General features: G+C 52.1%; 1 protein-coding gene across 20 annotated transcripts in view; it reads right to left on the bottom strand.

Moving 5' to 3' along the window:
• Window positions 1-17,009, bottom strand: part of Megf11 (multiple EGF like domains 11) — a 313,387-nt gene that overhangs the window by 186,903 nt on the left and 109,475 nt on the right. For all 20 annotated transcript variants that reach the window (XM_055597245.1, XM_055597197.1, XM_055597298.1 and 17 more), the window contains exons 3-4: window positions 15,435-15,536; window positions 12,916-13,016 (exon numbers count right to left, since the gene is read on the bottom strand). In XM_055597245.1, coding sequence (XP_055453220.1) covers window positions 12,916-13,016; window positions 15,435-15,536 — 203 coding nt within the window. The remainder of the gene's footprint in view (window positions 1-12,915; window positions 13,017-15,434; window positions 15,537-17,009) is intronic.

The following is a 17,009-nucleotide window of genomic DNA, read 5'->3' as shown; positions in this document are numbered from 1 at the left end:
AGCACGAGAGCTCCTTCCTTGCTTCATTATTTGTTGAGACAAAACGCCACACAACCTCATCGCCTGGGCTCTTCCCCTCAACTTAGCGACACACAGAAACACAGTCAAGCTTCCCTGCCTTGGATGGAGCGGGCAGGTCCACATCACCGCCAGGCTCTCTGCCCAGCCCTCCAGAAACAGAGCAGCTTTTGTGAGTCATGAAGGCCGGAACCAGCCCTTCCGGATGTGGCAAGCAGTGGCTGGCCCTGGTGAGGCCCAGGATGCTGTGGCCACAGACCCCGACTGTGCACACCTGCCATATGCAAACAAGCCCCGTGGCTTTTCCAAGGAGTGCCACAACTACTTCCCAATCTTCGTCATCACTGCGTTTCTCCTGGGCTCCTGCTCTGAGTTATCCCCTTGAGCACCGCAAGTACACTTTCCATTCTCAACTGTCTAGTGATCTTGGCTCCTCTGCTAACTCGGCCCACTGACTCCAACATGAGAAGACCCTTCCTTCTACAGCCACCCTGCTTTCAACTCACATGTAAGAGACCTTGTGAGCCAAAAGGTCTTTTGGTATTACACACGAGCAAAGCCTCAAAGAGACAGAACCCTGAATCTGCGCATCAAGAGTATGCCGAGGCCACGTTGAGGGTTCTACCCATCAGCCGGGTCAGGCTCACAACGGATGCCTCCTCCAACCCAAGGGGACAGCTTGGGAGACTACAGTGCCCTCCTTGTCCTAGGAGTCCAAAGTCAGCTAAGGGGAGACAAATGCCACCCTAGTGAGATCTGTGGGTGTCCCTTTGACCAAAACCACCCTGCCAAACATCAGATGGCATTCGTGTTAGAACAGATGAGATTTGAACCTGGGAACCAACAGGGAATGTAGCCGGAACCCGGGTCTGGCTTCTGGGCTTGCAGGTACAGGTGCTATGTGGTATTAAGGGAGGAGCAATGCTCTTATTAGAACTAAATGGGGGAGGGGGCTCTTCCACAAAATTAATGGAGTTTGCCCCGGGGCCTTCACCTGCCACAGTTTTGGAGTCTAGAGAAAAGGGAGTCCCGACAGGAAAGAGCTGCCAACAGGCCAAAGAGAAGCACAGCCCTGGCCCTGCCCTGGCTTGCTCCCCACCATCAGCCCCATCCAGCATCCTCATCCATCCTCCATCCACTCCAAGTGCTCTCTGGAAGTCCATTGTGCTGAAACAAGATTAAAAGGGACAGGCAGAACAAAGCACGCGCCTCCCTAACAAAGGCTCCTCCACTTAGTAAATTAGAAGCTCTTTCCATCTGACACACTTTTAAAGGGAAATCTTCAATTACCAGGTGCCCGTGGGCCAGGGCAACAAAAGGTTCCACCAGTGACTTTATTCTCAAGCCCAAAGCAGGCATTGAAGTGGTTTTATGTAAGAAAGATACTAATCAAGTCCATATAATTTTGTGCATCCTTTATGGAGGACTGAAGGGCGTTTGAGCCCCGTGGCTGCTTCAAAGAGGTTTCTGCAGCTTCTGCGTTTACCTTGCCAAAAGCTTAGCTGAGCAAACAAACAGAACCCTGTAAATCACGCGCCTACTGATTTACTATCAGGCCTCTGCAGTTTGTTTGGTGGATTGGAATTTGAGAATAAACAGAGACCAAGGCCCAAGGCCCTCCACCTGGCCATGTCAGCGAGAGGAGGCAACTTCAACCCCTCCACCCCCTGTCGTGCCTGTGTCCCTGTGCCATGCATCTGTGTGGAGGCCGGAGTAGGCATCTTCCCCAATTGCTCTCCACTTTTTAAAAAGGTTTTAAATTATGTTTTAAAATTTTGTATATGTTCGAGTATGGAGATTAAAGCTGCTTGGGTAGAGGTCAGCACACTCCTTCCACTATATAGGTCCTAGGGATAGAACTGAGGTCATCAAGCTTGGCACCTTTACCTGCTGAGCAATCTCACTGGTCCCTCCTTAGTCTTTGAGAACAGGTCTTCTTTGTTTGTTTTTTGAAACAGGGTTTCTCTGTGTTGCCCTGTCCTGGACTCACTTTGTAGACCACGATGGCCTCAGACCCACAGAGATTCACCTGCCTCTGCCTCCCAAGTCTCGGGATTAAAGGTGTGCGCCACGATGCCCTGACCCCGGAGCTTACTGCTCTAGCTAGATGGGCTGGCCTGCAAGGCCCCAGCAGCCTGCTCACTGCTGAAATTACAGGTACACCTGGCCACACTGTGTTTTTTTGTTTTTTAAACTTGAGTGCTGGGGATTCACACTTAGGTCCTCATGCTTGCGTGGAAAACACTTTACCAACTGAGCCATCAGCATTAAGGCTGACTTGAAGTTGGGGCCATATTGCTCCCACATCTAGGCAGCACCCTCTTTCCAGATGGACATAGTGAAAGGTGGCCAGAGGGAGAGTTCTTGGTCTGGCCAGGGGACAGAGGAGACGTTCAATGTTGGAACCAGGGCTACCTCCATCCTGGAAATGAGATGGAGAGGGTCTCTGGCTTCTCTGCTCTCACCAGCAGGGACAAAGGAAGTCATTTTGGCTCCCTTGCTGGTGATTAGAAGTGCCGACTGGCTGCTTGCAAAAGGGAAGGAGAAAGCAGAGTGGGAAAAGACAATGGGGAAGGCGACTCCCAGCACAGTCTTGAGAACAGTAAACACAGCTCAGAATGCACAAGTGGGCAGGTAGCACTCCAATGGGGGCTATAGCAGGCCTTCCCATGGGCAGACACACCCTCCACACACACACCAGGTAATGCGCAGAACACAGCCACGCCTGTGTCCTGGGAACCCGGGCACCCACGGACATATGTGTGTCTGTGATAACGAAGAATCACTCTGGAGCCCAGCCTCAGCATATCCCATGAGTACCACTTGCCAGGCCCCATGAGTACCCACATACCCTCTTCAAGCCTCACACACCATCACCACCAGGAAAGGACCACTGGTGCCTGGCTTTACGGCTAAGTAAGTGGAGGCCCAGAAGTTAGCAGACTTACCCAAAGTCACACCGGCGGTAGGAAGCAGCGTACCTGCAGACCCTCCTGCCATGCCCGCAGAGCCAGACTCAGCAGTCAAGGCATCTCCGGGGATCAAAGCATTCCAGAGACTCAGGTTCGGGCTAAGGCTTGCGATGCAGAAGAGGGTGTTGGTTGTTAAAATATTAAGACTCCCCCATTTTCCTGGGGCCAGAGAGGTGAGTCAGCAGTTGGGAGAACTTACTGCACTTTTGGGGGATCCTGGCCCAGTTCCCAGCACGCACACGGTGACCCTCCACAGTCCGTAACCTCAGGCCAGGTAATCTGATTCCTTCTTATGGCATCCACAGAGGCCAGGCACACATATGGTGCACAGGCATACAAGCAGGTAAACATCCATGAAATAAAATGAAATAGAACCTTCACTCTGGTAAAAGTCGGTTGCTACCCTCTCCTCATAATCCAGCAATTACGGGGTTGCCCACCCCTCAGTCCAGGGTACTTCCCAGACTCTAGTCCCTCTAACTTACTGGTGAGACTGCCAAGCCTGAAGTTACGTATTTTCACCCTTACTCGCAGGTGCAGACAAGGTGGGCACAGTGGCACACGAGCTGCAACGAGGGGCCTCCCTCTTGGGCTTTCCTCAGATGTCAGTGGCCAGCATGGTAACAGGGTGTCTGGCTCTCCCAGCCAGCCCCCTCACAGCCCCCATCATGCAGCTGATCAAGACCCTTCAGAGGCAGGTCTTCAAAAACACTGAAGTGGCCATCAGGAGGCAGGGGGGGCTCTGAGCTGTTGCCGTCAACCCTCCTGAAGCCACTCAGCTTCCCTTAATCAAAGAGCAAGCATTAGAGGAGATTTAGGGACCAAGGTGTCCATCGACTGCAAAACTCTGGTAATGGCCACTCTCCTAAGCGCCGGAGGGAGGGAAGCACTTGGCAAGCCATCCAGCAAAGAGTTTCCTCTTTCCATCTGCTGAGTGTCCAGCCTGCAGAGGCAGGGAGCAAGGGACAGTGAGCACCTCAGCTTCCCGGTGGGATAAGGGGACAGCAGTGAACAGTGGGACCCCAGGGAGCGATCTATAGGGCACCGGCTTCTGAGCAGAGGACTCTGATCTGCACTTGGTGGGTAGCCCCAGGGATGTCGGAAACCAAAGGAGCCCGGGTAAGCATGACTGGGCACTGGCTGGCTACTTGGGGTGCTGGGAGCTGTCCATGTCTGGCATTTTGCCAGCCTGTAGGCTATGAAACGTATGTTAAGCTCACAGTTTTATTGTTTGTTCGTTTCTGTAGGATCTCACGTACCCCAGGCTAGCCTCATACCTATCACATAGCTGAAGATGATCTTGATGATCTGATCCTCCTGCCTCTACTCCCTGAAGTGCTGGGACTACAGACCTGTGCCACCATGCTCAGTTTATGTGCTTCTTAGGGTCAAACTCAGGGCTTCGTGCATACTAGGCAAGCACTCAGCACCAGAGCTGTACCATCAGCCCCAAGGGCATATTTTAAGGCATGTCCCTGTCTGCAGAAGCTTACGCATTCATTCATTCATTCATTCATTCATTCATTCATTCATTCATTCACAGAGTCTTGGTCATTTTCTTTCTCACAGACCCCACGTCAGGGTTAAGAGTATTAGCTGCTAGAAATGAAAGCTCTTACCCCTACTGAGGCTGAGACAGAAAGTGAAATGCACGTCTATATTCCGAGCCAGGTAGTGCGCTGTAGAGAAATAGAAACAGGTGAGGGGCAGAGAGCCTATACCTGACAGGACGCCTCAGCAGAAGAGCGGGCCAGGCCAAGTAAGGGAGGGAGGCACAGGCCTGGACTCCTGGAAGAGCCCACGGGGCGGGGGAACAGGAGTACCAGGGCCACCTGTGTGCAAGAGCAGGGGCTCTTGGCGAGATCCAGAAACACAGCTCTAAAACTCTCTGAACCACTGCTCAGCTCTGATCTCTCTTCAGACGGGTGTCAAAACGATCTTACCAAGAGGTCTGAGTTACCTGGACCTGCCTTCCCAGGCTCCTGGATGTCTCTGTAAGACAGCCTCAACATTTGTAGTGGTCTGTTTCATTATGCACTCATTCAACCCTCACCAGTACCAGATGCCCTCCCTGGGGACAAGCCATGCGGGAGACTTGATTCCTTGAGAACTAGCTCCTGAGCTAGAGGGACAGACATGCAAACAGGGCAGCGTCAGAGACAGTGGGGTAAGAATGGCAGAGGGGCCCGGAAGCTGTGAGGCCGGAAGAAGGGGGTCAGGGTAAATAAAGAGCTCATGACATCAACTGCCTCGTGGCTTCTAAGCAGTTAGTGGCTAGAATAGAATCTTACCAGGTTGCTCACACCAGGAGAATCAAGAGTGACCAGTGGGCACTGTGGGAACCGCACACTCGTTCATTCGCTCAGTGATTGACTAAGACCTGACAAGCACTAACAAGGGTTCAAGAACACATCTTTGGAATGAACTGATTTCACGGTTTATGTATCTGTCCTTAGGTGTTTCTCCATCAATGGGAACTCAGCCACTCAGCTTTCTGCTTCCCACTTTCACAGCTCACAGGCTGAAGACCACCATGGTGGGTCAGCCACCTCGGATCACTGGGGACCTCATGTGGCAGCTAGGAAGCCTCCTTCCCCACCACCAGCCTTGTGACATCCCAGCCTGTCCACTGAAACGGCACTTCTTATCCCGTGAAGGAATCTCTCCCACTATCCCATGTCCCCAGGATACAGCAGCGCCTACAAGATGGAGAAGGAGGTGACAACTAGATGGATGGGCGCACAGGAAGATGGATGGATGCGGCTCTAGGCAGCAAAGCTCAGCACCAGGTGTTGATGACCCAAGAAGGTGACATCAGCACTGCTCCTGGTGCCAGCAGCGGGCAAATTCCCCAAGGAGCCCCAGAGAGCCATCCGAGTGCTTTACCCAGCAGCTACGTGGCAAGACTGAGTTTCAAACAGGCCCCTTAAGCTCTGCTTGTGCACACGCACGCACGCGTGCCCACACGCACGCACACACACACACGCACACACACGCCTAACACTGCCAGCTCTGCTACCTACCCTGGTATCCATTGGAACCCACCTCGATAAATTTTTAGAAATATATTTATGTATTTATTTATGCATGAGTGGTGATACATATATGTGGTTTGTGTGTATGCAGGTATGTATGTGTGCAGGTGTGTACATCCAGAGACCAGAAGAGACTGTCAAGTATCTGGCTCCATGACCTTCCACAATTCAAGGGAACTGTTCCGTATTCAGTCTCTCAGAACCTGGAGCTAGGCTGGTGGCCGGCAACCCTTGGCAATCCTTTTGTCTTTACCATCTTCCCAGCACTGGGGGTACACACAGGCATAACAATCCCTGGCTCCTTAGGTGGGTGCTGGGGATTTGAACTCAGGTCCTCATGCTTGCACACAAACCCTCTTACCCACTGAGTCACCTGCCCAGCCCTCACTCACACACATGTTTAAAGATCACCCCAGTGTGGACTTGAACCCCCTCCGTGTTACCTCCTTGCCTACCGTTCCAGTCAAGCCCCACTTCTGTCTTCTATCCATCCATCCTTCCTGACTAGGTAAGGAAAAATGCTGGATTTAGTGCTGCACCTGCTTGATCTTTTACGTGGACACTTGCACTTGCCAATGGCCCTTTGAACTCCAGTTTGTCTTCTGACAATGATCTTCGTTTGCAGTTTGGCCAAGCACGCCACAGACTAGGCTGCGGGTGACATAGAGGGTAAGCTACAACCTTACCCCACTGCGGCCATTATTCTTCGGGACGTTAGAAGGTACAAGGCCCCCACTTCACCACTCACAGCCCCACGCGGCAGGGGCCAAGGGCTGATAGAGGCCCATCACGCTACTAAAGCTCCTCCAAAATACAATAAATCACTCGCTGAAATACAGCTGAGCTCTGACAGAAGTGGAAATTCCAAGTCTGGGAGCAAGGAGACTTTATAAAAGAAAGCGGAAGGTCAGGAACTGTCGCCAGGTCAGTGCAGTCGGACCCAGCCATCAACCCACCCACCTCCTCGCCTCCAGCCCACGCTGGGAGCCAAGGATTTGATGCCCACACGAGGCAGAGTTGGCATCAGCAGCTTCCAGCTCCACTCAGGGATGCTGCCTACCAACCTGGGGGAAAAAACAAGGCAGTCTGTCCCGGGGCTCAAGGGGTAGAGTTTCCCATGCAAAAAGAGCCAGGGGAGGTGCTGGGAGCACAGTCTCCTTCCGGAGGGTTAACAATGTGCCGGGACTAGCCAGGGAAGGTATCTGTACTGCACTGTGCTCAAGGCCATGGCACTGTATGCTTTGAAATGATGGATTTCCTGGTACATGGATTTCACACCAATTAAACAGAGGAAAGAGAGAGAAAAAAACAAATGAAACAACGAAAACAACAACAACAAAACACCCACAACCTACGTCTTTGCTACACACGGGAGTCCCAGCCCAAGCCATGAGATCAGAGGGTGGTCTCAGGGCAGTGGAAAGCATTAGCTGCTTATGGGAAAACGTAAAAGCAATGGGCATGGGGAGAAGAGGCTGAAGAAGAGGTAGCCACGAACTGAGGCCAAGGCTCGGCTACTGCAGCACTGGTGACAGGGGTGAGCTCAGCTCTCCAGAAGCCGTGTAAGAGGCGGATACAGGACACACACACACTCCTCCCCTGGGGAGCTAGAGACAGGAGGAGCCCCGGAGCCCACTGGCCATGGTCAGTCTAGCCGAATGGATGAGCTCCAGAGTCAGCGAGAGACCCTGTCTCTAAACCTAAGGTGGACAGTGGCTGAAAAAGACTCAGTTGACCTCTGATCTCCACTCAGATACATGCTTGTATGTATACACATGTACTCTGCACATACCTGCAAACATGTATGCGGACATGCACACACATACTTGATACGTAAAAAGTGACTCCCTCTAAGAGAAGACATTCTACCATCTCTGCCGCTCAGCGGGCATCGCAAACAGGAGAATGGTTACTCCAAATATTTGAGAATAATAGAACTAAAAGCTCAAGACAGAAGTTATCTAGAAAAAGCTATAAAATAAACATGTTTAAAATAACTAAAGCCATAAACGCAGGAAGAAAATTGTCATGAGAAAGGACCCTGCAGAAAAATGAGCGTGTTTTTCTCAAACAGCTTCAATAAACCTCTAGGAATGAACCGTGAGCAGCTGAAGTTCAGACCTCAGCAGACAGGTTAGTCAGCTTAGCTGTCGGATCTAAACTACGGATCTGAGGCACTCACTCTCACTTGAGACAAGCTGCTGGAGACAAGGGATGAGGGCCTGACACAGACACAGACACAGACACACACACACACACACACACACACACAGACACACACACACACTGACAAAACTAAATAAACATTAAAAAAAAAACAACAACACTGACACATGCTCTTTTCAGAGCATTACAATTAATTCAGAACAGAGTGACTTGGAAGGACTGAAACTCAGTGTCACAACTGCTAAGCCACTGTGCAGGCGAGGGCAGACTCAGGTTTCCAGAAGAAAAAGGGCTAAGACCTCCCAGGGAGAACTGTTAAAGATCCTTGGAGAAGTTTGAGGATGGACCACCGGGGCAGAAAGCTCAACAGTGCAGGAGGACCTGAGTCCCTGCCCCCCCACACACACACACAAATGGGCCTGGTGTGCCACCCACATCCTCATATCCAGATCCTTCAGAGAAAAAGGAGATTGGCGGACCAGGAGAGTGAGCCATCAGGCGAGAGGCAAGGTGCTTTGTGAACATTATGTGCTCTATGTAAGTGGTAACTGTTGCAAGCCTCAGCTGCAATGGCGGAGCTGCTCGCAGGCAGAGCCCTTACTCGGCATGCACTGGGTTCAGTTCCTAGCACCAAGAATGCGCAAAGGCTAGCAGCGCGGTAACAAACCAACAGCACCCAAGTCACAGCTCTAGCACTACGAGCTCACCAGATTGCAGTCTGAGCCCTGGGATGCACATTCCCTCTGTGCACCCTGTCTCCCAAGCCCCCTTCTGCTGCTTCCCCTGGGCGGCTGGGCCTTGTTGGGGGCCAGCCTCCAGTCCTATATAGCCCTGCCTGCTGTTGGCCACACCCCTGCCTGGAGTTACTGCTTAGTTCTTCCGCTTGCGAATCACCATGAAAAGCACAAAGCAGAAGGCAAAGTGCTAGCCTTTGAGGCCCCTGGGAGCATCAGAGGACATTGCCCGGACATTCAAGGGGGCTAGCTTCTCCCCCCGGAAAAAATGAGGCAGAGGAAATGGGACACTAGGGAACTGGACCAACAGTGGCCAATTGGACCACCCCTGCGGCCCCTGTTTTTTCCCCTCCAGCTTTTTGGGAGAAGGTCTGATTGTGACAGAGAGGCGGCTGGGAGGCACCTGCTGGCCTCTCGGCAACCACACTGAAGGTGTACGCTGGAGCAGGAACACAGGAAACCCAGCCCTTCTCAGAACGGCGCCCAGAGGCTCTCCACAGGAGCTTCCCATGAGCAGCTGCAGCACCATGTCAGAGGTTCAAGCACACAGTGTGCTAGGAATCAAGGCGTCCAGGTGGTGCTGACACCTTCAAGCCGCCCACCTCTGGGCAGAGCACAGTTAGCAGGTGCTGCAACGATACTGTCGGGGGACACAAACTGAGGGACTGAGGCAGCCCTGGAGACTCTGAGGAGCTGTGGTAATGCTCATTAAATGTCCTCACTCTCCACCTTCAACACTAGCCCTGGCCCTCTTCCCTCTGCCCTAGGATCCCAAAACATTCCAGTGAGAGGTTCTGGCTTGATGCTGGCAAACAGCCAGCCTCAGAGCGCCCGGGTGGATGGAAGACAGAAACAAGAAACCAAATGATGTTGCTTCTGAAGCCTCTGGGACTTCAGTGCTGTACATGACTGCAGCACAGCCCCGCACATCCAGCCTGATGCCACTATTGTCAAAAAGCAGAGCTTCCCATGACCGCCATGTGTGTGTGTCTCTGTCTGTGTGTGTAGGTGACAGTTAGCTCAGCAGAGACATAAAAGCAGCTCCACAAAGGCAGAGACACGAAGACTCTTTCAAGTAGAGGAAGAAAGACACTTGTGCCCTGTGATCTTTGTGAAATCTTTGATACTTGGCAACCAAAGGCGCACTTGGCTGTGTCTGCAGACGACAGGAGAGGACGGGGTGTGACCCGGGAAAGCAGGGGTGAGCATCCCTGAAGCAATGCTCCAGACAAGGACGGCCACTCTGGGCAGAGGAAATGGAACAAAGGGAGCAAAACCATTCCTCCTAGAGCTGCACGGAGCTTTCTGCTCTCCTGACACTCTGTCACTATGTCTTCTCTTCCTCTTTCCACACACAGGAGTCCTCAGAGAGACCTAGGGACTTGCCAGAGACTGCACCGCAAGTTAGTGGCAGAATCCACCAAAGCTTTCTCTCCCAGGCCACCATCCTTCTGCCACCTGTAAGAATCAAGGCTCTAAGAAGGTTAGTTCAGGATCAGAGCGATAGCCCCTTCCCTGCCTGGAGCCCGTCAGGCAGGGCCAGTTTGCACCACATCACTGCCATGTCCCCTCTCACAGGCTCTCCCACCCTGGAGTCTACAGCACCTCCTGGACAGTTGAGGAAGCCTGAGCAGGGCTGGCTGCCACCCACTCCTTCCATCTTCACGGGCAGGAAGAAGCTGCTGGCAAGGCCATGGGCTTCACAGTGTCCCTCTACCATTCCTATCCTGACCCTCAGTTCCTAAGGGATTAAGGTCTTATAAAGGTCATTTAGGGAGGGCCTAATCAAGCGTGACTTAGGCCCTTATAGATGGAGGAAATCTGGATGCACGTGTGTGTGTGTGTGTGTGTGTGTGTGTGTGTGTGTGTGTGTGTATGTGTGTGTGTGTGACACACATAGAAAAGAAGCATTGCTCTGCTGCTTGGCTTGGCCCTCACTCTCTCGGGTGAGCTCACCTCCCCCGTTACAGCCACAGCTGACTCCTTTGCTGATAGAAGCAGCTTCCCTGAGCTGCTAACATGGACCGGGGAACAGCGGCTCCTCAGGAATCCTCCAGGCCTTCGTCATGGGACTGAAATTGCTGAGACAGCTAGCCTCGTGGTCTGAGCAACTGCTGGGTTCTCAACCTCTCTGATGTGAGGTGGCCATTGTCAGACTACTTGGACTAATATTGTGCAACACAATCTAACAAGTCCTCTCTTAACATATACTCATCCCGTTAGTTCTGCTCCTCTAGTGAACCCTAATATGCACAGTGTATTTTCCCAGGGAAATATTTATGAACCCCCTTGAGCAATTAACGTCAAAACCATGACTGAAAAACAAAGAGAGCTGAAGCCCCAGAGAAGGGAGCCAACATTTGCAAAGGTCCTCCTCTGTGTCTAGGGATGCAGCTGATGCTGGCTCCATTTTACAGGTTTGGGAACTGAGGTAAAGAAAAGAAAAAAAAATCGCCCATGGGTTCATGAAGCAAGAGTATATTTGTCTAACCTGCTTGAGTGCACAGCCCCTGGAGCCACACAGCCTAGACTCAAGCCCTTGTCCTGCCACTTCCTGATTGTGTGACCTTGAACAACTTACTTATGTTCTCTGTGACTCAGTTTCTCTATCTGCAAAATGAAAGAAGCAATGATAACTATCCCACAGGGCTGCTGTTTGGCAATGAACGGGACATGGTTAGAATAGTGCCCAGCTCATCTTGGATGCTGGACTCCATGACAACAAAGGAAAAAGCTGGATGTGGCAGAGTAAAACCCAATCCAGGCCTGTTCTGCAGCGTTGCTGACACATCGTCCTGTCCAGGCCTGCGCTCTGTGCAGTCAGATGTGGTGGATTAACCTCCACCAGCACACCCCAGGGTACCCCATCCAAGGTGGAGAGGCAGCCAAGGCCTTACTCCTAGCCTGGCCCTCAGCCCTGTAACTAGGAAAAGCCTCAGAGATCAGTGCCTGTGCCTTTCTCTGTAGTGTTCCTGGGGCACTATTAATCTGATTTTCAGAGCATCTTCCCCTCCTCCTGTAGGGCGATAGAATTGAGCCTCTCTAGCACAATATAACCCCAGGTCAGGAACCATCGCATCATTTCCGACTCCATCTGAGGCAGGAGAATGCTAACAAGATTCATCACTCTGGGTGGAGGGGCCCTTTGTGAGTAGGCTCCCTAACTGTCATGTTAAGGGGGCTTCCCAGTTTTCATGAACCCCTGCAGTTGAGAAAATAGTCAAAAAGCCTCCTGGAGAGTCCTACGTGACCCACCCACTGGTCAGATGTGGCTCTAAAAGACTCCCATAGGCATAATCTCAGGAAAGTGAAGAAGCTTGCCCAGAGCCACATGGCCCAGCAAGCTGGTGCCAGAACCCTCATTTCTGGGTGTCCCCTACCCAGGAACCCGTGACTACCAGCAACTGTTGCTTCCCTTCTGTACACTATTCCTCCTCTCCTCTGAGCAGCTGCAATCAGACGAGGAAAAAGCAAAGCTCACCTTTCACGGAGCCCTCTCTGTGGCTGTCCCTCTACATCCTGGAACTGTTCCTCGTGATCTGACTGACCCAGGCCACCATCCTCAGAGGAGCTATAGTTTGACCATCCAGACATGCAGTCCTCCTGCCTTCTTCCCTCTTCTGCTCCCCTCCATCCATCCAACCATCTACTCTTTTATTTCTCATCTCCATCCCTCCAGCCAAGTTCTGAGCATCTAGACAGCTTAGCTTAGCCCTGCTCCAGACACTTGGAACTCCTTCTTCTTGACCTTGTACAGGGTCCATTCCAGAAGGGTCCACTTCTCTCCCACCCCCTCTAGGACCTAGAGCTGCGTCCATCTGCCCTGATAATCATGGAGGGTTGGTTGATTTGAAGCCAAGCCCCACTAATTTTTTGCACCAAGCCCAGAGTTGCCTCTAAGCACTGGCACCATGCAAGGTCTTAGAAAGCCTCGAGGTGGGCTGAGGCCCCATCCACTCCCCTCCCATCTCCACAAAGGCCCCTACTTACGAATGCAGAAGTCTCCATTCTCGTAGTAGCCAGGGCAGCACTGGGACCTCCGGCGGTACATGGTCCGGAGGCCACGCCTATATGCCGTCTTATAGCTGATCCTAGGCATGAGGGAGAGAGCCACTTGAAAGGACCGAAAATCAATCTGTCCCGTTTAGAATGATATTTGTGTTAAGCTCTATCGAGGATGCCATTCAATAATTACTTTAAAATGCATGGCGGCTTCGAATATGAAAGAACGCAATAAAGAAAAATCGATGGTGGGATGTGGGCCTCTGTGCTGCAGAATGCATTACCCAAGTGGTGCTGGAGAAACCTGCTGACTTCCCAATCTCTGCCAGACACAGGGCTGCCGAGAAAGCTGCTGGGTGACATTGTGGAGGGCCACAGGGTTGGCTTCCCCTAGGGTCCTTAAAAACATCAGGTTCTGGAGCTCCTAGGAGCCTGGGCAGGAATGGGATTCTGACAGCTCCGGTGCCCAGTGTCAGCCTCTTGAGTAGGAGCCTCTTGAGTAGGAGGGTCTGATGGTGGTAGTCCACATGACCTTCCTAGGCCTCCTGAAGTGGTGTGTTGTTCCCTGGGAGGCTCTAACCCTGCCCTCAGGCTGCAAAGACAGGAGTGGAGTCCCACTGGGCACTGAAAGCCAGAGAGAGACCTGGGTTCTAGTCCTTATGGAGACAGAATTGTTGAGACTTGGGTCTGGGCCAGAGATTTGCGGGTGAGGTTCTCCCAGCAGCCTCCTGAGTCAGGGACTGTCGTCACACCCCAGCACCACGCTCCATTAATTCCATTTCTTTCATTTGTCTTTTAGAGCATTCATTCTTATTTTATGTTCTCTCCCTACCCACCACCCATTATTTTATGGATGAGAAACTGATTCTCAGATAGGTTAATGACTTGCTTTCGGTCACACAGCTAATAAATGTCAGGGTCAGACAAGGAAGGGAAAAGGGGGGGGCACTATGATCAAGGCAGATTATACTCCTATATGAAAATGTCATAATTTGACCTGTTATTTTGTACAATTCATAAAGGCTAATAAAAAATACATTATCCTGAGAATAGGACTGCTGGAAGCAGGATTCAAACTCAGTTCACTCACATTGCAAAGCCACCAGGCCCCAGCCTAATGCCGGGTGCCAGTTCTCTCTGGTGGCTTTCTGGCTTTTCAGAGCATTTCTGAGAGAGTAGGAGGGACTGGTGTGTGGACTGAGTCCCTGGGAGGGATCACTATGGGGCATTGATAGGAAAGTCAGTCAGTGAAGCGCCCAGGCCCTGGAGCCAGAACTCCTTCCACCTTCCCTCCACACCTAGGGGGCTGCCCCTCTCTCCTCCTCTGTGGAGAACGCAGGATTGGGGTCCTTTTAGCCTGCTTCACACGGAAGCCCAGGCCCGGCTGGGAGGCCATTTCTTCAGCCGCAGCCTGGACAACCCTCCCAAATCTTTAAAATTCTCACCTCATGACAAACGACAATGAGAGCCTCACGGGAAATCTGTGATATTTGGGAATGCATTAAGCTAAGGTCATTCTACTTTGTCAAAAGCCTGTAATGGGTAAGCTACTCCCCCTGCCCCACAGAAAGGCAGTCCCTGGTAGGGAAGGGCTTGTGCGTGTGCGTGTGTGTGTGTGTGTGTGTGTGTGTGTGTGTGTTTAGCTCTCAGATAAAGAGAGATTCAGAGTTGACACAGAAGTCACCAAACCATTCTCCCTGCCACACGAGATGACTCCCAAGCCTTCAGATGAGGAGGAACCCCTCACGATGCTCCTCACGGGAGCGAGGCCACCACTGCTCCCGGGTCCTCCAGCCTTGTCCTTCCAGAGTAGGAAGCAGGGCAGGTGGAGTCTGGGGGGAGGCTGCTCCAGGGAGGACACTGGACCAAGCTTCTGTACCCCGCAGACTGCTGGTGCCGCTGTCAGCACTCACACTTTGGGTCATCAGCGAAACCCCATGGAGTTTCATGGAGACCCAATAATTTAGCAAAATCATCCATGTTCCAGGAACACAGCCTATTTTAATGAGCAGCCTCTCACTCACCCAGCCCCCAGGCAAGGGAAGGCTGTATAGCCTCCCGAGACCCACCAGAACAGAGTCAGTGCTGGCTCCGGAAGAGCAGGGTTCGGGGCAAGACGGGTGCCAGCTGCTGCCTCTGCCCCTGGTTAGGGCCACAGGCAGGCAAGTCCAACAAAATGGGCTGTGCTAGTACGACGAGGTGGGTTCAATTGCGCCCGACTGGGGCTCTATCCACGAGGATCCATGACGCAGAGACCAGAAACGCCCCAGAGCTGCGCCCTTCCCTCTTGGTGAGGAAGCTGGGGTGCCCATCCATCAGCTTTCCCTGTGGCAGGTTGAGGGTTTCCTGCCAACAGGTCTTGGAGCCTGAAACTTCCAGCCAGAAGAGTGCGTCTAAGGGTCTCAGCACACCAACATTGAGAGCTTGGGGCACGCAGCACGGGTAGTGCACAAAGCACCTGCCCCACGGGGCCGCCCATCCTCCACCCAGGCCTGGGGCGTGCTTACCGGTGCCGGGTGCACTTGAACCAGTTGAGGATGTCTGCACATCGTGTGTAGTAGATCTGGTCAAAGGGGTGCGCATAAGACTCCTGCACTGTCACAGCATAGCTGAGGAGCAGACAAGAGATGGAAGCCGTGGTCAGCAAAGGCCGAGCCCGTCCCACCTCAGACTAGCCCAGCCCACAGTCCCAAGACCAGGATCCAGCTCTGACCTCTCCTCCCAGCTCCTCGACTCCTGGACCTCAGCTATAACCCAGGCCACATCTGTGCCGGTTAGTGTTAACTGTCAGCCTGACAGAATCTAGACATCAGCTGAAGGGTGTGCCTCTGAGCACACACAGGGCACACAGTTATCCGGATCGAGTGAAGTGCGGGGGAAGATCCGCCCACCGTGGGTGGGACAGTCCCCTGGGCTGGGATCCTGAACTGCATGAAAAGGAGAGCGAGAGGCCAGCAAGCAGCATGCGGTCTTTCCTTCTGCTTCCTGAGGCGAGGATTGTGACCAGCTCCTGCTGTGACTTCCCCACTATGGCGGGCTGTGAGCCAATATAAATCTTTTCTTTCACAAGCTGCTTTTGTCTGAACAATTTATTACTATGATAGGGAAAAAAACCCAGACTATATCCTTACTTTTTTTTTTTTTGAGACAGGTTTTCTCTGTGTAGCCTTGCTGTCCTACACTTGCTTTGTAAACCAGGCTGGCCTCGAACTGTCTGCCTCCCCGAGAGCTGGGATTATAGGCATGCGCTACCGTGCCCTTACTAACTCTTAACCCAAGTAATTTTCATAAATTGTATTTTACTTATCAGACAGTAAAGGAAGGTTTGGTTTATTCCACATGGCCCTAGAAGGCAGATTCAAGAAATCAGAAATATTTTATATCATCCAGATAGGTTGGTACATACCATTTAGCCTCAGACATAGAAGATTTATTGAGCCCAGGAGCTCAGAGGAGCCTCGGCAACATACAAGACCCTTTCTCTAAAATAGTGATAATATGTTTTTTTGGATATTTATGGTGTTTTGTTTTGTTTGAGACAGGGTTTCTCTGTGTAGCCTCGGCTGTGTGAAACCAGGTTGGCCTTGAACGCACAGAGATCCCCCTGCCAAGTGCTGGGATTAAAGGTGTGTGTCACCACACCTGGTCCTTACAGTCTTTAAAAAGTGTGTATGGGAGATGATCTTTAAAGCAGCTCTCAGTAAGTGGCCTTGTCACATACGTGAAGAAACTGAGGCTGGGAGGGGCGGCCGACCCAGCTCCACAGCCGGCATCAACAGCTGCTTGTATTAACAGTGTCTGTCCCTTTTTAAACCCTTTAATTCCCTTCAAGTCCCACTGTCTTGGGTGTGTTTGTGTACGGGGGCGCATGTATATGAAGGTGTTTGTGTGCACGCGTGTGGAGACCTGAGGACAACCTCTGGGGTCGCCATCTTGCTTTATGAGACAGGGACTCTTGCTGGCTGGGAACTTGCCAAATAGACCAAGGTGGCTGCATCGAGTTCCAGGGATCCGCCTGTTCCTGTCTCCCCAATTCTGGGGTCACAAGTGCTCATCACCATGCCCAGCTTGCTTGCTTGTTT

This window comes from Psammomys obesus, unplaced genomic scaffold, assembly GCF_907164565.1.
Source record: "Psammomys obesus unplaced genomic scaffold, mPsaObe1.curated_primary_1811, whole genome shotgun sequence".
Lineage (NCBI taxonomy): Eukaryota > Metazoa > Chordata > Mammalia > Rodentia > Muridae > Psammomys > Psammomys obesus.
Note: the sequence above shows the minus strand (reverse complement) of the source record. Positions and strands in the feature narration are given on the sequence as shown.